This window comes from Myotis myotis, unplaced genomic scaffold (assembly GCF_014108235.1).
Source record: "Myotis myotis isolate mMyoMyo1 unplaced genomic scaffold, mMyoMyo1.p scaffold_m19_p_1, whole genome shotgun sequence".
In the NCBI taxonomy this organism is placed as follows: Eukaryota; Metazoa; Chordata; class Mammalia; order Chiroptera; family Vespertilionidae; genus Myotis; species Myotis myotis.
The window spans coordinates 55,330,084-55,355,481 of NW_023416313.1; the positions used below are offsets into that span (position 1 = coordinate 55,330,084).

The 25,398-nt window shown below is 39.3% G+C and overlaps 1 protein-coding gene across 4 annotated transcripts in view; it reads left to right on the plus strand.

The window, feature by feature from the left end:
- Positions 1-25,398, plus strand: part of GPAT3 (glycerol-3-phosphate acyltransferase 3) — a 61,079-nt gene that overhangs the window by 31,954 nt on the left and 3,727 nt on the right. For all 4 annotated transcript variants that reach the window (XM_036338284.1, XM_036338294.1, XM_036338303.1 and 1 more), the window contains 8 exons: positions 12,225-12,495; positions 16,317-16,391; positions 16,899-16,988; positions 18,701-18,794; positions 22,273-22,388; positions 23,584-23,639; positions 24,092-24,177; positions 24,754-24,882. In XM_036338284.1, the coding sequence (XP_036194177.1) occupies positions 12,225-12,495; positions 16,317-16,391; positions 16,899-16,988; positions 18,701-18,794; positions 22,273-22,388; positions 23,584-23,639; positions 24,092-24,177; positions 24,754-24,882 (917 nt within the window). The remainder of the gene's footprint in view (positions 1-12,224; positions 12,496-16,316; positions 16,392-16,898; positions 16,989-18,700; positions 18,795-22,272; positions 22,389-23,583; positions 23,640-24,091; positions 24,178-24,753; positions 24,883-25,398) is intronic.

Sequence of the window (25,398 nt, forward strand, 5' to 3'; positions counted from 1 at the left end):
GAACTGCTACACAGGGCTTTCTATTTAGCAAGGAAGAATGGGGGCTGATGTGTAATTGATGGAGAAGATCTTACATATTTGAGGTTGTTGGACATAGTGACATGGAATTTGAGGCTTTGGATATGAGGAAGAATTTAGTTTTGGAGTCACAGACAGACTTGGTTTCAAATCTTGGTTTTGTTGTCTATTCCCTTTGTGGCCCCAGGCAAATTACTCAAACCCTCAGAGCCTGTTTCCTTATCCTTATAATGGAATAATAGATAAAGCTCATGGATAATGAGGATTACATAGGTATATGTGTCAAAGGCTTAGCACAGTCTGGTGTCAAGAAACATTCAGTAAATGCCATCTACCTTCTAGTTTAGGAAGGAAGATTTAAAAATACTCATCGGATAGGTACAATTTCAGCTAGAAAGTGGGGAGACTAAAAAAGTCTAAGTGCCCACCAGCAGATGAGTGGATTAAAAAACTGTTGTACATCTACACAATGGAATACTCCGCTGCTATAAAAAAGAAGGAACTTTTACCATTTACAACAGCATGAACAGAACTTGAGAACATTATGCTAAGTGAAATAAGCCAGGCGGAGAAAGATAAATATCACATGATCTCACTCATATGTGGGTTATAATGAACGACATAAACTGATGAACAAAAATAGATCCAGAGACTAAGAAACACTTAACAGACTGTCTAACCTCAGAGAGAAGACAGGGGAGGAGAGGGTAAGAGATCAACCAAAGGACTTGTATGCATGCATATTAGTATAACCAATGGACACAGACACTGGGGTGGTGGGGGCTTGTCCTGGAGGGTGGGTGTGTGGGGGGGTGTCAATTGGGGAAAAAGGAGACATGTTTAAACAACAACAATAATAAAAAGTAACATTTTTTCTGATTAAAACTATTGAGGCATAATTTACATATATTAAAATGCACAAATATCAAGTGTTCAGCTAGGTGGTTTTTTGCATATTTGTAGACCTATGTAACTACCACCCAGATCCATCTAAAGAACATATCTATGACTTCAAAGTTTTCAAGCCCTTGCCCAGTGTATATCATGCATCCCTCAGTCCCTGTTATAACTTTTTTTTTTAAACAAGTCCCTGGTCATTTTATTCAAATAATATATCTATTTTCTTCATCAATTTAAGAATGAGGAGGAATCAAAGAAAGCCTCATATATTACATTTTTAAATAGATTCTTAGAATTCAAAAATAGTGGTCAGCTCTAGCTGGTTTGGCTCAATGGATAAAGCGTCAGCCTGTGAACTGAAGGGTCCCAGGTTCGATTCTGATCAAGGGCACATGCCTGAGTTGCAGGCTTGATCCCCAGTGGGGGCATGCAGGAGGCAGCCAGTCAATGATTGATCTCTCATCATTGATGATTCTATCTCTATCTCCCTCTCCTTTCCCCTCTGAAATCAATAAAAATATATTTTAAAAAAATAGGTCATAGGAGAGGCACAGGTTTGGGCCTTATCCCAGCCAACAAAGCCACCAAGGCATCCTGCACTGGAGGGAGACGGCAAGTCCACTTCTTAAAAAGTTCTCAAGGGGAAAAATATAAAAACCCAAGTTTCAAAAGCTGGACTGTGTCTGCACTCTCTGTCCCCTATCCCAGAGGGTCCGAAGGTAGCCTGTTTCAAGGAAAGTTTTCAATGATCAAGGCTTTGCAAACACATGCAAATACATTCCCTGTTAGCAGTCCCATTTGGCGATAAATAGCAAGCAATATTCTTGCATTAGAGGTCTGATTTCCACTCGAAGGTAGTTTCTCCCCTTCTTGGCAACAGAGCCACTTGGGGAGATCAGGAAATTGGAGCTTCCTAAGTGGGAGGCAGTGCTGTTCTGGTTCCCCTGAAAATATCCTTTCGGATTGGCTGGTGTTTTATAGTCTCCTTTAAGACCAGGTCAGGGTTGCCATACTTGGGAGGGTTTGCATAAGGGTCATAGCCAGCCAGCCTGGGGACGATCTGGGCCATGTCCCTCACCACGTCCCCAGGGATGTGCCCGTCCACTTGGAGAGTGCTTCCAGATTCAGGGGCTTGATGACCTGGTCTGTGGATCGCGATTTTGGACAGGGAGACGCCACCAGGTTTGCCAATGAGGTCCTCCAGGGAGTCACTCCAGGCGATGCTGAGGAAGTCCAGTATGAGCTTGAGGGAGCGGGTGTGTGTGTGTGTGTGTGTGTGCAGCGCCAGCTGCTCCTTGTACACTGGCAGGCACTTGTCCCTGCCCACCTCCATGCACTGCGCCTACATCACCTTGATGGCCTTGTGCCACTTGGTGAGGCAGTCGAGGTAGCTGCTGAGGTCGAAGCCGCGATGGAGATCTTGCGAGTGATAATGGAGTGCAAGGAGGCACTGCCGCCCGCACCATCAGCAGAAACTTGGAGTTGGGGAGGAGGCACGACAGGTAGAGGGAGGACTTGAGTGTGAAGGGGTCTTTGTTGCAGAGCAGGCGGGCCGGCTGGCTGTGCTTGGCTACCACCTCCAGGTTGAAGGCCTGCATGGCGGCGTCCAGCACCTCTTCTGTCACGCCTGCCTCCTCCAGCCACAGCTTCTCCCAGCGAGAGACTTGGACCAGGCCTGGCGCATGGCCAGCACACCGGGATGATGCGGGTCTTCTCCTCCCCGCAGGAGTGCACCTCCAGGTGGGCGCACCTCGGGGTGGGCATCCAGCATGGCGTGCATCAGAGTGGTGCCACTGCAGGGCGTGCCTCCCACGAAGATGAGAGGCATGGCCTTGCCGTAGTGATACTCCACGTGGTCCATGCCCACCATCACCAGGTCCTCCTGCTCCGGCCAGCGGCTCTGCGGGCCCTTCAGCACCACCCGGCACGCCAGCACCTGCTGCCCCAGCTGGAACGCCAGGACCAGGGCCAGGGCGCGAGCCAGCTGCCAGCAGTGCCCTCTGCACCAATGGCCGCATGCTGGGCCTGGGCTGCAGGGCCTGCTTTAGCGACAGGTCAGCCAGAGGCCTGCTTCACATCGTGTGGAGGTACAGCGAAGCCACCTGGCCTGGGCCAGCTGCCCCGGACTGGGGGGTAGGAGGTAGGGGGCGGGGGGAGCCCTGTTATAATTTCTTGTCTGATTTCTGTCATGATCAGTTAGCTTTTTCAATCTTTGAAATTCACATAAATGGAATCATACAATATGTGCTCTTTTGTATTTTCCCCACTCAGTATGTTTGAGGTCTCTCTGTTGTTGAATAGATCAATAGACTTAACAAACTTGCTCTGGAGTATTCCTTTTACCGATACATCATAATTTGTTTATCCACTATTATGTTGATTGACATTTGAGTTATTTTCAGTGATTAGATATTAGGAGTAAAGCTACTGTGACCATTGTTGAACAGGTTCTTGTGAACCTATTTACTTGTTTTCCTGGAGTACATAACTTCATAGGCTAAGCAAGTGTATGCTTAACTTTATTCGACACTGCTAAATGATATTCCAAATTGGTTCATACTCTCAGAGCAATGCATGTGAGTTCCATCCATTTGCTCTATAGCCTCTTCAACACTTGGGTGTTTTGGGCCTTTTTATTTTATTTATTTATTTAAGAGATTTTAAAATTGATTTTTAGAGAGAGAGAGAGGGAGGGAGAGAGAGAGAGGAACATCACTGGGAAAGAGAAACATCATCGGCTGCTTCCTGCATGTTCCCCACTGGGATGGAGCTTGCAACTTGGGCATGTGCACATGTGGGGAGCCCAACCTGTGACCTTTGGACCACGCACATTGGCCAGGGGACCACGCACACTGGCCAGAACTGCATAAAGACCTTTTGATCTTTAATTACATCTAAGTGATTGCTTAAATATGGGTCTTGTCTCTCTGGAGTTTGGCATTGAATGTTTCTGTTCTTTAATCTCAGCAGCACTGGTTCGCCCCTTGCCCAACCGTAACCACATAAAGTTCATCTTTACAACTACTTTACCTTTCTCTTCTTTCATCAGGCCAATCACATTTATGAATCAGAAAGGAAATTGGGGCCTGGGAGGGAAGTCTGTAGGCCTGGCTTCCTTGCCCAGGACCAGACCCCTCCGTAGAGCTCCTCCTTCCAGGAAAAGGACCTCACTACCAAATAGTAGGTTCTGGGACAGGTGAACTCTTCCCTGACCAATTGCTTAATAATTGGGTGGAGGCATGTAAAGTAAACTTTTTAAAAAAAGGGAAATAGTAGATCATTGAGATAGGATTCACAAATAGTGTCTCCGTCAATTCTTTTTTTTTTAAATTTTGTTTTATTGCTTAAAGTATTGCAAAGAGTATTACATATGTCTCCTTTCCTTCAATTCTTTTTAAAAAAATTGTGGCAAGACCACTTAACATGAGATCTACCCTCTTAACAAATTTTTAAGTGTGCAGTACAGTATTGTTAACGGTGTGCAATGTTGTACAGCAGATGTCAGGTAAATCTTCTTGAAAAATTGAAGCATAATATAGATAGGCAAGAATGTAAAATCATAAATGTACAGCTGGATGAATTTCCCAAAGTACTCATGTACCTCTCATCTAGATCAAGAAATAGAATAGATCAATACCCCAGAGAGTTTCCCCAGTGCCCTCTCTAAGTCACTGCAGGATGAGGAAGTATATTTTTGTTAGTTCCAAATTAGATTTAATTTAAATATTCTTTATTGAAACAGTGATAAAGGAGATTTCTGGTTCATGGTACTGCTACTATGTAATCTCATATGTTTTGGGGGTTAGTTAGGCATATGAGTGGACAGGATTCTAGCTCAAATAGATGAAGTCAAATAGTTTCCATGAGAGAGAGGGTTTTGAACTCTGAGCCTCTGACTTTTGGAATGTAGCCCATTAATAAGTTATGAATCAGCTTCTTTATATAAACCTATCATATCCCCTTCTGGTCTGATTTTTCCCCTAACTGCTAACCTAGAAAGCATGCTGAATAACTGGATGGAAAACTAGTATGATTTATAAATGGGCAGTTATTCAAGAGTACACTCAGCTAATTTAGAGTTAATTATACTTGATGATTTTAACTTCAGCCTCCATTTCTTCTAAAAGGCCTTTCATAGCTGGTATTATTTATGTACCAGTGACTTGCTAAAGGCACAGGGACATAGGGCAGCTTGTGCAATTAATCTCTTGCATTACATAGAAGTAGTTGTTCTAATTTTATGTCCAATGAAGCATGGACCTCTGCCAAAGCATTTGGTATAAGGACAAAGTTCATATGTTTATAGCTTTACTTTTTTTAAAGCTGACGGTGTAACAAAAAGAAATATTTCCTAGAATCAGTGTTTTACCAATTTAAGAATTATGGATTGTTCTGAAGAATCAGGATTAATTTCTTAATAATAATTGATTTCCCTGCCCTAGCTGATTTGGCTCAGTGGATAGAGCATGGGCCTGTGGACTAAAGGGTCCCGGGTGTGATTCTGGTCAAGGGCACATGCCTAGGTTATGGGCTCAATCCCCAGTAGGGGGTATGCGGGAGGCAGCTTATCAATATTCTCTCCCATCATTTATGTTTCTCTCTCTCTCTCTCTCTCCCCCTTCCTCTCTGAAATATATATATATATATATATATATATATATATATATATATATATATATACACACATACATAAATACATATCAGATTTAACTAGCAAACACAATTTTGATATTGGTTTGTACTATCATTTAGGAAACTCAATTATTATTTTTTAAAAAATATTTTTATTGATTTCAGAGAGGAAGGGAGAAGGAAAGAGAGATAGAAACATCAATGATGAGAGAGAATCATTGATCGGCTGCCTCCTGCATGCTCCCCACCAGGGATCGAGCCCAAAACCTGGGCATGCACCCCAACTGGGAATTGAGCTGTGACCCTCTGGTTCATACATCAACTCTCAACCACTGAGCCACACCGGCTGGGGCTATGTCTATATTTTGAAGACTGTCAGTCCACTTCTGAATATTTCTTGGTGCCAAAGAAATAATTCCTCTTTTTCTAATTGTTCTTTGATGCCTGATACATAGTGAGTGTCCACTATATGTTGATTGAATTGAATATTTTTTTCTGTCAGAGTTTACATTTAGCATGAATTGAATCAGTCATTCTGATTCTCAGTAGTCAATACATGTCAAGAAGGAAGTAAAATTACATATTCAGTAGTGCTTCTTTTGAAATCTGTTTTTATAATTTTCAGATATTTGTGTGCCTTATTAAAGAACTCCTATCCTAACTGGTTGGGCTCAGTGGATAGAGCGTTGGCCCGAGGACTGAAGGGTCAAGGGCATGTACCTTGGTTGCAGGCTTGATCCCCAGTGGGGGTTGTGCAGGAGGCAGCTGGTCAATGTTTCTCTCTCATCGATGGTTCTAACTCTCTATCCCTCTCCCTTCCTCTCTGTAAAAATCAATAAAATATTAAACAACAACAACAACAACAACAACAAAACTCCTAAGCTGGTACATGCTCTCTTATAATAGAGATCTTCATTTAGGAACAACTGTCAGTTCCAAGAAACTTTTTTTTTTTTGGCAATAACACATATGTACCTAACACTTAATTTAATAAATAAAACTTTATAGAAATAGTCAAATTCTCCTGTGTATCCCTCCCTGATTTACTCCACCAACCCCTGAAACTACTACTCTACTTTGGATATTTATTATTTTTATGCGTATTGTCATATTTCCCTTATTTATGTGTGTTTCTTAAACAAGACATAGTATATTTTTGTTTTGCATTATTCAAACTCTATAAAAGTGCCACCTTGCATATATCATTCTGAGTTGTTTGTTTATCCTGATGTTTACAAATTATCTAAATTGGTAACTGTTCTAGTTAATTTCTTTTAATTCCTATGTAGTATGCAATGTATGTATCCATCTTTAATATGAGCTGCCATTTATTTATTCACTGGAGGCCCAGTGCTCCATGCACCGGTGGGGTCCCTCAGCCTGGCCTGCACCCTCTCACAATCCAGGACCCCTCGGGGGATGTCGGACTGCTGGGTTCGGCCTGATTCCTGCGGGATCGGACTTAAACTGGCAGTCCGACATCCCCCGAGAGATGTGCAATGTGTGAAGCAGCAGGCAGCCGGGTAGGAGACCAAGCTGGGTCTGAGCACCGCAGCTGCTCCTGCTCATCCTGGCGCCACTGCGCCTGCTGCTCCCGCTAGGTAGCACTGCCACGAAGGCGGGAGAGGCTCCTGCCTCTGCAGCTGTGCTCACCAGCCATGAATCCAGCTTCTGGCTGAGCAGTGCTCCTGCTGTGGAGTGCACTGACCACCAGTGGGCAGCTCCTGCATTGAGCGCCGGCCCCTGGTGGTCAGTGCAGGTCATAGCAACTGGTTGATTGGTCGTAAGGGTTGCTTAGGTTTATATATATATAGCAGCGGTTCTCAACCTGTGAGTCGCGACCCCTTTGGGGGTCGAACGACCCTTTCACAGGGGTCGCCTACGACCGTTGGAAAACACATACATAATTACATATTGTTTTTGTGATTAATTACTATGCTTTAATTATGTTCAATTTGTAACAATGAAATTGGGGGTCACCACAACATGAGGAACTGTATTAAAGGGTCGCGGCATTAGGAAGGTTGAGAACCACTAATATATAGAATAGATTTGAATGAGATATAATTGACATATAACATGTTAGTTTCAGGTGTACAACATAATAAAAAAAAATTCGATATTTGTATATATTGCTGTATGTCCATCTATCTAATGGACCTTTGGCTTGATTCACTATTTTGCTGTTGCAAGTAATGTAGCAAAATGTTCTTACAGATGTCTACTTGTGAACAGTTTTGCAAGAATCTCTCCAGAGTATAAGGGGGGAAAAAATCTTCCTTAAGGTGGAATCATCAATAGATGTTAATTACCACTGGGAGGAAGTTTGAGGAGTAGAATATTTCTATAGTCTCAAAGTATCTTCCCTTTATAGATAGTTATTGATATAAGTATATACTTATTAATCAAAAAGAGAAAAACAGTTAACTTTACCGTGGAAAAATCTGGTAAGCACTAACTATCTTAAACCAAGTGATCAAAGTTAAACGTCTCCATTATGGGACTAACTATAATATGCCTCCCCTGTGATGCACTGAGAAGGATGTAACATGACTTACATAGTATTTCTGCCAAAAGTGTACACAGCCTGTATCTAATTATGAAGAGACATTGGATCAACCCAAGTTAAGAAACATTCTACAAAATGTGGCTTGTACTCTTAAAAATATCAATACCTTTGAAAAACAAAGAAAGGCTGATGAACCTTTTCATATTAAAGGAGACTTGACCTGTAAATATAATGTATGGTCCTGGTTTGAATCCTGGACCAGAAATTAAAACAATCTAATGAGTGATATTACTGGGATAATTGTCAAAATTTGAATAAGGGCTATAGCACAGATACTACTAGTATTGCAATAATGTTAATTACTGACATTTTCCTGATTTTGATAAGTATACTGTGGTTAAATAAGTGAAACTCTATGTGCAAAGGAAATCTGTGCTGAACTATTTGAGGGTAAAAGGTATAATGCCTGCAATTCATTCTCACATGGTTCAGGAAAAAGTATCTTTTTATACTTATAGAGACAGAACAATAAGGCAAATGTGTCAAAATGTTGGCAATTAATAATGCTGGATGAAGTGCACTATTGTTGCAACTTTTCTGTATATTTGAAATTATTAAACAAAAATCTTCCTGGGAGTGTAATTGCTGGCTCTTGGGCTATGAATATCTTTAAATTTACCAGATGGTGCCAAATCATTTTTCAGCGTGGTTGTACTAATTACATTCCCATTGTCCCAAGTCTTCACAAACACTTAATATTATTCAATTTAATTTCTTTTTTATCAATCCTTATGGGCATGAAATTGTGGTTTTAGTTTGCATTTCTCTAATCATAGTGAAGTTGAACATCTTTGAAATGTTTAGTCATTGAGCTTACTGTTTTTGTGATTTACTTGCTGTATTCTTAGCTAAAATTTTTACTGGGTTCTTTGACTTTTTCTTTTTAATTTATTGTATGTCTTAATATATTTTGGAATTCAATCCATTGCAATTAGATTTATTACAGTTACCCACATACTTTTGAAAGAGGCTTAATGAAAATATAAAATTGAGTTATATTTTATTTGAGTTTCACAGAATAAAGTAGGTCAGGGGGCAGAGAAAATATTGTACATCAAGGCTAGGGTCTAGGGACCTGGCTTCAGATCTTTCCTGGCTCAGCTTAATAATATGAGCTACCTTGAACTTGCTTTCTTATCTCTGGCCCCTCTGGAAAAGGTTATTTTTAGAAGGGCTATCCACTGTCTCTAGTGTGTTTCATTTAGAGATTTGCTGAATAACTTGTTCATCCTTCCTCCTCTAGACTTAAAAAAATTCTATATATTGCTAAATAATGAAACTCTTGCACTGCTAAATTTAGGCTAATAGTTGGATTGAGTAACCTGCTTTTTGTATTGCAGTGCCCAAGAGTAAGAGGGTAGTTCAGTAGTGACACTGTCTTGGGTCATTCTCTGATACTAATTTTCAGAGATGGTGGAGAAAGGTTAAATCACTTAAGAGTTGACTGCTGAAAAAGATAGTCTAATAATCATCCAAGAACTTGGTTTATTATGCTAATTCTTTTTTAAAATAATGTATCTTTTTTATATATGTATTTTTATTGATTTCAGAGAGGAAGGGAGAGGGAGAGAGAGATAGAAACATCAATGATGAGAACCATTGATCAGCTGCCTCCTGCCCCCCCCACCCCCACAGTGGAGACCGAGCCCACAACCCAGGCATGTGCCCTTGACTGGAATAGAACCTGGGACCCTTCAGTCCGCAGGCCAACGCTCTATCCACCGAGCCAAACCAGCTAGGGCTATTATGCTAATTCTTAAGATGAAGGCATTAGCTTTACAAGTAGGCAAAAACAAACAAACCAAAACCACCCCAAAAACTCAAAAGTAAAGTTACAAAACTTTAACCCTGTAAGGAAACTAGAGAACCATTCCCCCATTTTACAAAGGAGGACACCAAGTTAGGGGATTTACCTGTCAATCACAGTCATAGAGCTGGTTGTTGTCCTAAACAGCACTTGACTTTGGAATCCAGGTCTTCATTACTTCCTACTCCAGTGCGTTATGCTGCTGTTCCTTCAAAAAACCCGATACATTACAGTTCCCTCGATATACAAGTTCTCCAGAGGATAGGTAATATAGTACTTTTCACTTTCCTCATTGAGTTCCTAGGGAACTGGAAAGTGAGAAAATCAAAGGAGGTCTTTTCCAGGGAATTCAACACTTTAATCTTCACCTAAAAAAAGAGAGACTTTTCTGATGTAGGAAATACATTATTTTTCTTTGTGACACACCTCAGAGAGACAAATGGATAGTTATATCATTATGTACATAGTTACTCTTTATTCTTTTTTTGTAAAATATATTTTATTGATTTTTTTACAGAGAGGAAGGGAGAGAGATAGACAGTTAGAAACATCGATGAGAGAGAAACATCGATCAGCTGCCTCCTGCACATCTCCCACTGGGGATGTGCCTGCAACCCAGGCACATGCCCTTGACCGGAATCGAACCTGGGACCCCTCAGTCTGCAAGCCGACGCTCTGTCCACTGAGCCAAACCGGTTTCGGCTTTATTCTTTTTTTGTAAAATATATTTTATTGATTTTTCCACAGAGAGGAAAGGAGAGGGATAGAGAGTCAGAAACATCGATGAGAGAGAAACATCGATCAGCTGCCTTCTGCACATCCTCTACTGGGTATATGCCCGCAACCAAGGTACATGCCCTTGACCGGAATCGAACCCGGGACCCTTCAGTCCAAAGGCCAATGCTCTATCCACTGAGCCAAACTGGTTATGGCTACTCTTTATTCTTCAAAGACCTTCTCGTCAATTTTTCTTTTTTGGTAGTTAGAACTGAGTAGTAGTAGTCATTTTTCAATTTACAAACTTCTGCTACTTGAAAAACCTTTGAATTATTTTCTTTATGGAAAATACAATCTATACATATAAAAGGCTAATATGAAAAGTGTCCCCTTGGGGATTCGACCAGGAGACCGGGAGTTCAATTACTCGCTATGACATGCACTGACCACCTGGGGGTGGCACAGAATGAAGGAAGGCTTTGGCTGGCACCTGGCAGCTGGCAGCTGGGGAAGAGAGGCCCAAGCTGGCATCCGGAAGGCCCCGATCAGCCCTGATCGCTGGCCAGGCCTAGGGACCCTGCCGTACACGAATTTTGTGCACCGGACCTCTAGTAACAGTATAAAGAGGAAAACTCTAATCTTATTGTCCAGAGATAACTACTTAATGTCCTTCTTAACATTTTTTCAATGTATATATGTTTCATAGAGATCTTGCCTTTTTTTTTCACTTAATGTTAGAATATTTATTAATGGATGCATTCTATTTCATCATCTGGAAAGATTATAATGGAAAATGCTACAGTGAATACTCTGGCCTATAATTCTGATTATTTTTTTATGGCAGATTCTTGGAATTATTGAATTATCAGCAAAACTATTTTTTTTTAGTCTCTTCATGCCAAACAGATTTTGGCAAAGTTGTTACCAGTTCCATACTCAATACAAATTGAGTATGAGAGTAACTGTATTATTTCTATCTTTGAAATTTATCACTAAAAATGTTGCTGATTTAACAATATAAATAGGCCAGTCTAAGTCACCTTTCTTTGATTACTGTAAGTTTTTACATATTAACTATTTATGTTGTTTCTGTAAATTCAGTTCATGAATTTTGCTTACTTTTCTGTAGCAACCTGTGCTTTTCTTGTAAAATAATTTTCACATATTAAAAACATCAACCTTTGCCTTTTGTGATAAATACCTTTTACCATTTTGCTTTGTTTTTTGCTTTATAGTTTTTATCAGGGGAGAACAGAAGTCTTTATTTTTATAGTCTAGATCTATACATGGGGAGAGTTTGCTTCTGTGAGTTCTTTCACTAATGGTGTGAAAGGAGGAAATGCAAGCAAGAAGGTCATTGAGGACCAAGATTCCTCTTTGTAAATCGAAATCCTTGGGTAGGGGCCATTTCATGCAGACTTGGTGATTTTACCTCTTCTCTCACTGCAGTTGCTTGTCTTGTATATATGAAATCTGCCATATGATCTGTTAAATTTATTTGTTTTGTGCACAGTTGGCCCTTTGGCCATTTCTTAAATATGTCCTATAGCATTTCCTCATGTCCTGATGCTTTCTTTTAAGGTATTATCCAAAGAGATAAGTCACCAATGGAAAAAGGGCTCTCTGGTCTGCGAGGAAGGGACTTTGAGCTGTCTGATGCGTTTTATTTCTCCAAGAAGGGATTGGAAGCCATTGTGGAAGATGAAGTGACCCAGAGATTCTCCTCAGAGGAGCTAGTGTCATGGAATCTCCTCACAAGGACCAATATAAATTTCCAGTACATCAGTCTGCGGCTCACCATGGTGTGGGTGCTGGGTGTCATAATACGCTACTGTGTCCTATTGCCTCTGAGGTAGGTTCCTGCCCGGGGGTTTGATGGTATAATTGGTTCAACTTTCTTTTAAATCATGTATGTAATGGCCACATGTGAGTATTATGGTACTAGTCTCACTCCTTCCCACTTAAGAAAACACCATCAGGAATGTATTAAGTATCTATTCTCCTTTCACATCTCCTCCTCGTCCCCCCCCAATTAAGGTGTGTATTCAGAATCTATTATATATTAGTCTGGATCCACGTTATACTTTCCGTCATAGATAATTTGATGGATAGAAAAGGGAAATGAGAAAAAAGAAGAGGTTTTCCAGTTTCACACTCACTGTGTGATAAACAAACTATAACTGTCTCTCTGCTGGTCTGTAGTGTTTCATAGCTGCCTAGGAGAGGAAACTTCCCGAGAGTGGTTACCACATGGGAGAGAGCCATTCAGTAGAGTGAATGTGTTCTATCCGCATCCATTTATGATCACTCACTTTTCTTATTAAAAGTTCCACATCTGGGTCTCCTTTCTGGTTCTGAGTTTGAGTGCCACCTGATGAGGAGGTATCCTCAAGCTCTACTGACTGGAACCATGGTGTGGAACTAGAGTAGAAGAGGGAACACTGGGCATTGGGATGTAGTGCAGGTGACTAAGGCTTGTTTAGTATGGTGGTGGCAGGTAGTATGCATGTGTATCAGTCATAACATTCCTGTTTATTGTCTTGCTTCATTTCCCTTGGACATGGCCTTGGTATCCTCTCAATAGAGCATTCCAGGCAGTCGCTATCAGCCAACAAAAATTGGTACATAACTTGAAACCTCTTTACCATCCCTAGGGTGGCCTATACTTGCCTCATTCAAATTTATTACAGGGGAGAAGATTGCTTAAGTATAAGCAAAGGCACATTTCTAAGAAACTCTTTCTGCTTTCCTGTGCTCATGTTGCCAGTGACTAGATATTGGGGGCATGTTACGTCTTTTGGGAATCATTTCAGCTCTAATAACAAAGTGAAATTCAGGGTTTCATATACACTTCTGTTTTTGTTTTAAATCCTCATCTGAAGACATACTAAGGAAAGGGGGGGGGGGGGGAGAGAGAGAGAGAGAGAGAGAGAGAGAGAGAGAGAGAGAGAGAGAGAGAGAGAGAGATTAATGTGAAAGAGAGCATTGATCGGTTGTCTTTTGTATGTGCCCCAATCAGGAATCAAACTCAGGTATGTTCCCTGACCAGGAATCGATCCAGCAGTGTTTTGGTGTACAGGATGACACTCAACCAGCTGAGACACTCCACACTCCAGCAGGGCTTTATATACACTTTTGCTTGAACCTTAAGCCAGTGTGGGGTTCATGTACTCGGGGATGCCCAAAACTATCTAATTGCATGCTATGGAAGGCAATATTCGAGCTTTTATTTATTGGCAGTTTCTAGTTTATTATAATTAGAGCTTCCATTTATTGTTTTTATTCTTAAAAAAAATGAAACCTCAGTGAAGCTGAATATATAGATAAGCTCTTCCATCTTCACTTGGTCCATTGATCAGGCACCATATCCCAGGCAGCCATTGAGAACAGTGAGGATTTCACAACAGAGTCTTGAGATTCCCTCATTTGTTGGTTAGCTTTCACCTGCTGTGGGTGTCCAGCAAATAGTGTTATGATTTTATTATCTAGTTTAAATTAAATTAATGCACATACAATAGATGTGACATAAAAGATTCTTGCAAAGAAACCAGGTTTAAGATAATCCTGTAATGTAAGCATCCAAGAACAAGAAGAAATGGCAAAATTAAGATTCCTACTCTTACTACAAACTCTTCATTATGAAAGAATTGCTTTAAAACTGGTGTTTAAAAGAAGGAATTGCTATAAAGTAGGCATAAAAAACCCCCCAGATTGTGCTAAAAATGATTGTGTTGGTGGTCGTACAACTCTGTGAATATGCCAAAAACAATTGGATTATACATTTTAAATGGCTGAATTTTATGATATGTGAATTGTAGTTCCATAAAGCTCTTAAAAAAACCTCATAAACAGATTGTGGCTGAAAACTTTGTGTCATCTAAGAGAATTCTCCTGTTTGCTTACTTCAACTGGAAAAGAGAATTTTCTGGCTTGTTGGTCTAGCAGACAAAAACCTTCAATGGTTTGGAACATAATTGTTAGACATGTTGAAATGTCACCCCTTCTGATTTAATGTGTAGGAACAAGTGATTCTCCTTAGAGCAAGATGGCAAAACATTTTAAAACTTTTGCATAATTGATGGTTAAGATTAAAACAGCTATTTAGTTATCATCAGTGACTGACATGAAAGTATGGCAACTAAAGGAAGCTTAATTTGACCTTCTATTGCAGTGTCAAAATGTGTTAAACCGCCCTAGCAAGTTTGAGTGGATAGAGCTCGGCCTACGGACCAGAGGGTCCCAGGTTCGATTCCTGATCAAGGGCACGTTACATAGATTGCAGGCTCATCCCGGGGGCTTGTGCGTGAGGCAACCAATCAATGTATCTTGATGTTTCTCTATCTGTCTCTCCCCCTCCCTTCCATTCTCTTTATTTTTTATTTTTTTAAATATATTTTTATTGATTTCAGAGAAGAAGGGAAAGGGAGAGAGAGATAGAAACATCAATGATGAGAGAGAATCATTGATTGGCTGCCTCCTGCACTCCCCACACTAGGGATCAAGCCAGCAACCCAGGCATTTGCCTTGACTGAGAATCGAACCATGACCTTCTGTTTCATAGGTCAATGCTCAACCACTGAGCCACATGGCTGGGCTCCACTCTCTTTAATGGGAAAATATCCTCAGGTGAAGATTAACAACAACAACAACAACAACAACAACAACAACAACAAAAAGGTGTTAAACCAAGACTTTAATACCCGTATGAGGTGTTTATGAGGAAATCCATTAATTCTGAAAGATTATAAAATTCAACTTTTTCTTTTTGAGTAATTCTATTTAATTTCTAAAGTGATGTTATTTTTGAATTTATTGAAATATATATTAAAAGCACTTTTCAAAAATGAGAAAATGTCTGTGTGGAGATTTAAAATATTGTCAGTCATCTTGTTTGCTAACTTTCAAGTTATCTCGAACTGTCCAAAGGAACAACCATTAGGTTTGCATTGAGGAATATATAATATGGAGTTCTTATTATGAATGAGCCTGTAAGTACAGCTTATTTTGCCATCTGCTATAAATTTTAAATATACTCAAGAAAATTTTGAATTGTACCCTTTTGCTTACCTGTCATTAAAAAAACCCAGGAAAACCAAGTGATTTTCAGACCTTTGCAAGATATTTTCCTTTACAACCTTATCACACCACACCAAAGTACCCTGAACAAAACACGATGACTACTTTCAACCTGAAATGACTCCTTTATACAACATAAATCTATTTTGTATAGAAGTTACTATGTATTAATTTAAGCAATTCAGGATGATTTAAAAATTAGAATAATAAAGCAGATGGTCAAGACTTTTCATTTGTTCCCTTCACTAGCCCACTTAACACTCTGATGATTATGTAGATTGAACTTGATGGTTTGTGAATCGATTTCCAGGCCTTCTTTGTGTATTATAGACGATTCATGTGCCTGCTGTGATTTTGAAAATGTCATCATTTTCCATACATTGTCTTGAGACTTTGCTTTTTTTGCTCTCAAAATGTACCAAGGATCGTTCTTCCATGTCAGAACCTATAGATTTATCCAGTTTTTATGGCTGCACCATATCCCATAGCATGGATGCCCCACAACTTATCCACAATTTTGTTATTTGTGAAGTTTCAGGTTATTTTCCTTTACCCCTACTATTCAACTAAACATTTGCATCCCCTTTCCTTTTACAGGGTTACCTTGGCTTTCATTGGGATCAGCTTGTTGGTTATTGGAACGACACTGGTTGGGCAGCTTCCAGACAGCAGGTGACATGTTTCCTTTCACAGCTGCAAATAGGATTGTCCTTTTCTTAGCTATATCCACAAAGAGAATATTTGATGAATTCCAATGTACAGTATCAAATCTATGGCCTCAACACATTTGTTAACATCCTGCTTACTTCATATTCTCAAACATACTTTCATGTAAGTCCCAAGAAGTTGTATTTTCAAAGGGAAAAGAAAGAGAAGAAAGAAAATGACTGAAGAACTTAAGGAAAGCGAGAGTCTTATACTATTGTCAGCCTCATAAGGCTGAGACCAAAGAAGCTTCAGCTTCTCTTGATGGGGAACTTATCCGGAGAGTCGAGTCGGGAGGGAGCTATTTTCCTTCAGCATGTTGTCCTAAGTGCCTCAGTGAGACTATGAGAATTGAACTGTGCTTGTGTTTCAGAGCACAGGCTGCTGCTGTGAAGGAGCACATTAAAGCTTTTATTGTATTATTTCCTAAGAGTGCCCAGAACGGCACAATAAAATGTTTTTTCTTTCCTTCAGTTTAAAAACCTGGCTAAGTGAGCTGGTCCACCTGACCTGCTGCCGGATCTGTGTGCGCGCCCTCTCTGGGACCATTCATTATCACAACAGGTGAGTGTCTGCTGACTTCGGGCCTGGCTTTCTCTAGGTCAGGTCAGTGCGTGTGGACAGGTGAAATGAGAGGACTTCCTCTGTGTTCATCCCTACCTCTTAGAGTGTCAGAGACATAACCACACACAAAACCTCTTTAAAAAAGCAGTCCGTTTGCAGAAGGAACATACCCATAAACATGTAATGACACTTGGTCATTGGGCATTTGTGGTGTGCAGGGCAGGCCTGTGCTTTTCCAGGTCTTCCCTCTAAGAGGTGCTGTTTTCCTGTTTGACAGGGGAAGAAACGGGGGCTCTGGGATTGGTTGTCTGGGATTGCATAGTAAGTGGCAGTCAGATTTTGAATGAGATCCGTCTGACTTAAACAGTGGTGAAGGTGACAGGCCTTTAGTGTGGTTGAAGGAGGACCAGACTTGGAATCTGGAGGCCTAGTCTCTGGTCTCATTCCTGCCCCTCCTAAAATTCCATAACTGAGCCTTAATACGGACCCCGACATTCTGCTTCCCTAACCCTTAGTTGTAGAGGGTAATGGTAGCTAAGTGAAGCTATAAGCTAAATGAGAGGAGTTTTGATTTCTAACTTTTCTATTAACTCAACTTTATTTTTTCTTACATTTAACATCATTGTTTTAAAAGTTCTGGGACAAGCCTCTAATTTTTCAGTGTCTGGGTCCTTCTCTTTCATTTGTGGAAGGGAAACAGTTTATTATTTGGCTTTCCCATGTGACACCAACATAAAAGGCCCCTTCAATTTCTAAAATTATATGATTTTGTAATTGGGCTGTGAGTTTTGGGGTGAGTAGTAGAAGAAAATGCTTCAGAAGAAATGTGAGCAGAGGAGATACCTTCCACAGGAAAGGTGCTTTAATTACATAGAGAGGAATTCATAACTTTTAATAGAATTGCCTCTCATTTTAAGGAAAACCTGCTAAAGCCGTGCATTTGGTTTCCTTTCTTCTCAGCAGAGAACCAAAGAAAATTGCTTTGCTTCATTAGTGTCCAGTACTGGTTGAACTCTAAGACAGAGGTCAGCAAACTAAACTATGGGCTCGTCAGCCACATGTGTCCCACCATCTGTTTTCTGTAAATAAAGTTTTAGTGGAACACAGCCATGCTCATTCATTTACATATTTTCTGTGGTTGCCTTGTGCCAAAACAGCAGAGTCCTATAGTTTTGACAGATTGGCTGGCTTGCAAAGCTTAAAGTATTTACTCTCTGGCCTGTGACAGGAAAAGTTTGCCAACTTCTGTTTTAGGGGGATAGAAGGGAGAAAGGAACCAATAGGAATTTTACTCTGTGGATCACCGTGAAGGCTCTAAAAGTGATGCTATGAAGATGAAAATAACAGGAAAATGCTTATGGTAAAATGAATGAAACTTATCACAAAATTTATTAAAATTATAGAATCATTATAACTCAGTCTAATATTTTAAAATTATATTTTCATCATAAAAGGAAAATCTGGTCATTACAAAAAATATATAAAGGGAAAGTCAGGGGTTTCTTTTCCTATACTCTTACCCCAATCTGATTCACCACTGTTTAAATCAGATAGACCCCCAGAGACAACCTTTTTAAGGTGGGCCCATATACTACGAACTTAATTTTTTTACTGAACTTTTTAAAACAAAATAAGATGAATCTCTACATGCTGTTCTTCTAAATAGTCACCATTTTTCAATGTTTAGTATTTACCATTGTTTGTGATTGCAGGCAGTACAAACCCCAGAAGGGAGGCATTTGTGTTGCCAACCATACTTCCCCAATAGATGTTTTGATCTTAACAACGGATGGATGCTATGCTATGGTAAGAGCAGCTTATTGATATTTCAAGTAGTTCCATGTTTTGTGGCTTGCTCAAATTTTAAATTTATTTGGGCACAAATCATAAAGTTTTATATTACAAAGTGATTGGGTTATACTACTGTAGCTATATGTTATGTAATATAATTACATGAACATATAGTGTAAGAAAAAGAAAGAAAAAAAACCATTATATTTAAGGTAATAAAAATTTAACTTACTAAAATGCAGACACATTTGAGTTTAATAGGACTTTATCAAGTTGATTCCATCTTGCTTCTAAAATCCCTGTGATGTTTAATAACACTTTCAGAGATTAATGTCTTCCTCCTTAGATCTGTGAAAATCCCTTACCAGCCAAATTAGTTCTGCCTTCCTTCAGGGAGTCACAAGCAATTTAAAACAAACAAACAAACAAACTATCCCTTTAATAAAGATTAAACAAGAAAGGCAAATATTTATACCACATTGTCTTTTTCAATTCTTGTCTATAACCCTAAAATAAAAAAGAAAACCCTACCCAAACCTCATAACCCACAGTCTTGGGGGATCCTCTTTTCATATCCCTTAGTGGTGGTGGCTTGGGCTTCAGGAAGACCAGATGGATTTTTCCCCCTCACTTCTCAGCTCCAGTGACTGACAGTCATGGTTGATGTACTTTTCTGGGGAGGCATTTGAAGGAAGCCACTATTCATTGTCTGCTGTAGGTAGGAGAGTGGGAGTTCTGGCACATTGTGGTATTTGACTGTACACAGGTTATGCAATCACTGAGGGGGTTTTGAAGGCCTTTGTGAAAACTCCTAACTTATTGCTAGGTATTTAATCTGCCTAAAATAGGAATTCAGATATGTAACACATTTTAACACATTGCTAAATTACTGTACTAATAAGTCATTGGGTTCTCTCTGAATCTAAGGGAGCATTAACCAACTTTCTGCAAAGACTTTTGGGAATTGGTACTTCTTAACCTTTTTTAGGTTAGAAATCAGTTAATAGTTATGTAATTTTTTTAAGGAAAATAAACAAATCACAACAACATACTTGTGCATCATACAAACATAATTCGGTGTCTAATTTCAGTGTGTCTATGGATCTCCAGAAAGCCCTTCCAAGGAGCCTCAAGTTCACAACCCTTGATAGACCCCCTACCCCAGTGTAGTCCTGGGAGTCTATAATAATTCCTTGCATTTATGTGGATAGGCACTTTCACATCCATTATATTTGACCTTCCCTGTAATTCAGTGAAGTTAGAGTTGAGATTTTGTTATAGATAAGAAAACAGAGGTTCAGGCATTTTAACCAACTTACCTAATCATCGTTTTGTGTTTCTGAGACCATATTCATTTAGTGTCCTTGAGACCATATTCATTTAGTGTCCTTGTCAACAAGAGTTGAGTATAGCTCATTTGTGACTGAAGGTCTCAGAATTTTGTTGGCATTTTCTGTGCTTTTTGATCATGTATAGTTGCAATTACAATATTAGTCAAGGTTATGAAAGCATAGTACTTATGAACTTTCTAATGTGTTGAGTGATAGAAACCTAAAGCCATTTGAATTTCAATCAGAGGCAGGGGGCAGAAATGGAGGGAGGAAACTATTGCTACCCTCCAGAGGTCATATTTGGTTTCTTTTGGCTAAACATAGACTATATATTTGAAGAATGTTCAAGATCCCATCTCAGTGGCTTTTCAAAGTTTTTCCCTCCTAAGCAAAGGTCTCTACTTTTTTTTTTTTTTAATTTAGTAGTATTTTACAACTTACATAGAAGTTGAAATAATAAAAATGTTACAACATCCATGTGCCCTTTATCCACATTTACCTATTGGTAATATTTGGCTCATTTGCTTTATTATTTGCATTCTCATATATTGGCTTTCTTTATAAAAATGCATGTAAACTACTTATATTTTAATATATTTATATTTAAAATTCCTAATATTATTCTTTTTTTAAAAAAAAATATATTTTATTGAATTTTTTACAGAGAGGAAGGGAGAGAGATAGAGAGTTAGAAACATCGATCAGCTGCCTCCTGCACACTCCCTACTGGGTATGTGCCCGCAACCAAGGTACATGCCCTTGACCGGAATCGAACCTGGGACCCTTCAGTCCGCAGGCCGACACTCTATCCACTGAGCCAAACCAGTTAGGGCCCTAATGTTATTCCTAATACTGATATAATATTAGATATATGAGTCTACACAAATTTATAGGGTTCTTTCTTGCTTTTTCCAATCCATATTTTATCTCCCTTTTTTCGCAGTGAGTGTCCTGTTTCCCAACAATATCAACTCATTTTCTCAATTCTATAATACATCCAAAATTGTTTCAGGATTGCTTCACCTGTTTTACTACGAGAAACAAATATAAGAATAATTCAGGGTATTTTGCAGTTCTCAGTAACCCATCCAAGATGAGGGTGTGTGCTCAAATACTGTCTTTATAAATTTCTTGGATTCCCGTGCCCCCTTCCCCTCCACCTTGCTTCAGTGTTGTTCTTTTACTCATTTGAAATACAGCTGGGTTCATTTGCTTTCAGTTTGCCAGTCCCATCCTTGTTGATTTAATTTTTGAATATGTAGGACATTAATATGTTTCCAAATGTCAAAACATTTTTTGTTTAAAGGCATATTATCCCATTCCTTCCATTCTACCGCATTCTTTTCTACCCTTGTAAGATTCCAATTTCATTGTTTTTGGTTATTCTTTATTTTTGTAGAGGTAAACTAATATATATCTATGTTTCCCCTCCTGTCTCATACAAAAAGCATTATACTGTATTTGCTCTCTGCAGGTTGCTTCTTCCGCATTTAATAATGTCTCTTGGAAATCATTAATCAGTCATAGAGTTCAACCTTGCTCTTTTCGCCGATGCATAGTAGTACTCCATTGGGGGTACTTTTCTAGGGAGTCATTTGAAGGAAGCCACTTCAACCTTGTGCACATGTATTTTCATTTTGTTGGAGTGAAATGGTCTATCTTCAGGATAAGTTTCTAGAAGTAGAATTATTGAGTTGAAGGATAAATATATATGCAGTTTTGAAAAGGTATTGCACAATTTCCTTCCATGGGGATTATAATCTCCCCCATTCCAAGAAATGTACGACAGTGCCCGTGTCCCATAGCCTTGGTTTAGAGTACATTGTTAAGCTTTGGTTCTTTTTCAATCTGATAGATGAGGGATGGTATTTCAGTGTAGTTTGAATTTGAATTTCTCTTGACTACTCTACTTTTTAAACCTATAGTATAGCTATTATATCAACATAGCTTAAAATTCAAAGGTGCTACTAAAGAACACCTTTTGCTTATATTTGGCCATTCATGTCCTTTGTATAGGCTAATAACTTTAGGCAGTAGAAGTAGATTGATCTTTTCTACTGGGGAATAAGAACTTACTCCTACTTAAACACACACACACACGCCTTCTTTGAACTGCTGTGCCTTTACATTTACATTTTTTCTCTTTCTGATGGTATTTCTAGGTTGGCCAGGTTCATGGTGGATTGATGGGAATTATTCAGAGAGCTATGGTTAAGGCTTGCCCACATGTCTGGTTTGAACGCTCAGAAATGAAGGATCGACACCTGGTTACTAAGAGGTAAGCAGTGACTCACTACCCATTTGCATAGCATAAAATGTGATAAATCTTGGCCTTCCTGCCCAAGAGGGCAGAACAGTGCTAAGATTAAAGCTAAACATGGAGCTCTATTTGTGGTAGGCTTTTTCTGGTTACATCACCTGTCTTAGCTAGATTTTAAAAAGTTTTAATTCTGCAGGAATAGTGGAGCATATGATGAGATTAGAAAGTCCATCAGTTTATGTGGTGGTGATTTAGGTATAGTCCAGTTACTGAATTTTCAAAGTTAAAATTACTACCTAGAAAGTTAAATAATTTGTAACTGTTTGGTGAATTAATAGATTATATCAATCAATTAATAGGTTGATGTTTGCTGAAAGACTATTACCACTTAAATCTACCTGGAGACAGACAGAGCTAATCTCTATGAAACAGGATAAGTCCCTCTGGGACTTGGGATAGAGATGAGCTACCAGAAACCTTTTTTGGGAAACCCTTTTTTGCCTGAGGCCTTTAACTGAAGGCACTCTGGTCATTGTTTCTATAAGCATGAAGGTGAGCCATGCTCTTAAGGATAAAATGAAAAGTATATTTATTGAAATCTGTTAGAATACCCCCTAGATGGGGATAGCAGTGGGAGATTATTTAGCAGTGGGCCACTCTGGGGGCTGTAATCTCCCTGTCTCAGCCTTACTAGCTGCTGATGAGCAGTTGGAATTCAGGGCAGGCTGCAGGGAGGACAGAACCTAAGCCTGGAAGAATACAGGCTTTATTATGGTGCGTATTTCCTAGGAAAGTTCAGCCTGACCCATTTAAGGAATGTTTTACACTTAATGGCCATAGGCAGACAGGTCAAGCAATCAATATCCCCATTTTTCAGATGGAGTAATAAAGATACAGAAGAAAGGGCACAAAGCTCATGACAGGAACTCCAGAGCTCCTGTCATCTGACTGCCTAACATTTGTTTTTAAAGAGTGGGCAGAAGACACTGCCAATCACTCACTTTGAGATGAGAGAAATTGAACTAGTGCAGCTGTCCTTACACTTCTTTATAAAGGGACCCACCTGAGTTTATTTTCTTGACTTATATCTTGTTTCTTTTCTCCTTATTGCTTTTCCATATATTTGTGATAGTAGAGTGTAGAGAATACCAAAGATGATTTCCATCTTTCTCTGTTTAAAGATAGAATTTTGATCCTTTATTTTTCTTCACAGACTACGAGAACACATTGCTGATAAGAAAAAATTACCCATATTAATCTTTCCTGAAGGTAAGAGAAAGACTGTCTACCAAGTTATAGTTGATAACAAGCACCAAAAGTGTATGAGGATTTGGATTGTTCTGGAATTGGCATTTTTAGCCTACATTTGCTGTCCTATGGGCATGGAAGTCTTACCTTTTTAATCTTAAAAGTTATTTCTGGGTAATGAACTTAGAAAGGTATTTTCCATAACTTTTACAAGGTCCTTATTTTAAATGTGTTGAAATTATTACCTGTTGTGAAGAAGTTGTATCTCTAAAGTATTCAATAATAAAGTAAAAGTTTCTCATTAGAACTGCTTGGAACTATCAAATTACTACTTAAGCAGGAATCAATTTGTGAAATGGTAGTAAAATGTCTGTAATTTTGATATGATTTGAGTAATTTAAATTATTTTATATCATAGTAATTCCTCTTAACACCTCTTCACACCCCACCGCCACCCCCCCATGTTCTTGCAGGAACTTGCATCAATAATACTTCAGTCATGATGTTTAAAAAGGGAAGCTTTGAAATTGGAGGAACCATATATCCAGTTGCAATTAAGGTAAAACAGATTCCCTCCTCCCTTCAGAAAAGGGCACTTAGTTACTTGATAATTAAAAATTTGTGAGAATAAGGAGCAGTTGTATATACATTACTCAGATTCACCAGCTGTTTACATTTTGCCCATTTGCTTGATCATTCTCTCCCTATGGATATGGATAGGATATATACCAGGGACTTCAAGCCAGGCCAAAGCCTGAACACTGAGCGCATAGTCAGTGATGAGCAGAACAGATATTGTCCCTATTTTCACCCACCTTCCAGTTAAGTGGGGTGACAGACATTTAAGGGTCATGTACCCGGCATTATTAGTATGTCACCAGTCTGGCTCAAATAAACTCTTAAAAATAAAATAGAAAAAGAGTCAATCAGCCTCTCATTGCAGTGCTCTGGGCTGTGGTCAGAGAAGTTTGCTGGACTGGTTTGCTTCCTTGATCATTTCTGTCAAGCAAAGAAGCTTCTCTCTTTTTTTGAATCTCATAGAGAGGTTGGGCCTGCCACCTTGAAAGCATTGACTTGGATAGGAGAAGCCAGCACTTAATTCATAACTGTGCCGTGTTTTCTTTTCTTTTCTCAGTATAACCCTCAGTTTGGTGATGCCTTTTGGAACAGTAGTAAATACAACATGGTGAGCTACCTGCTTCGAATGATGACCAGCTGGGCCATCGTCTGTGATGTGTGGTACTTGCCTCCCATGACGAGAGAGGTAGGCCATAGAAAACAATAGCTGGACTTTGGGGCTTTAATCAGATAAAAATGAGAAAACCTTTACCTGAAAACGTGGATGTCTCCCTTCCTCACATCAGCTAGACCTGGACTGCCTTTCTGCTTTCTCAGGAAAATGAGTCATTTTTTTAAAAATGTAGTTCTTTTGGCCCTGGCGGGTGTGGCTCAATTGGTTGGGCATCATCTGTGCACCAAGAGGTTGCCGGCTAGATTCCAGTCAGGGCACATGCCCACGTTGCTGGCTTAATCCCCAGTAGTGGGTGTGCAGGAGGCAGCAGATCAATGTTTTTCTCTCTCTTTCTCTCCACCCCTCTCCCTCTCCCTTCATCTTTCTCTAAAAATTGATGAAATATATGTATATAAATAAATTGCAAAAGTCTTTCTTTAAAAAAAAATGTAGTTCTCTTCAAATCAGGCCATTTTATATTCAGAGACTCTTTTTTCCATAATAATTTTTATAATTGCTGTTAGTTTATTGGGCCTACAGGTATTATGG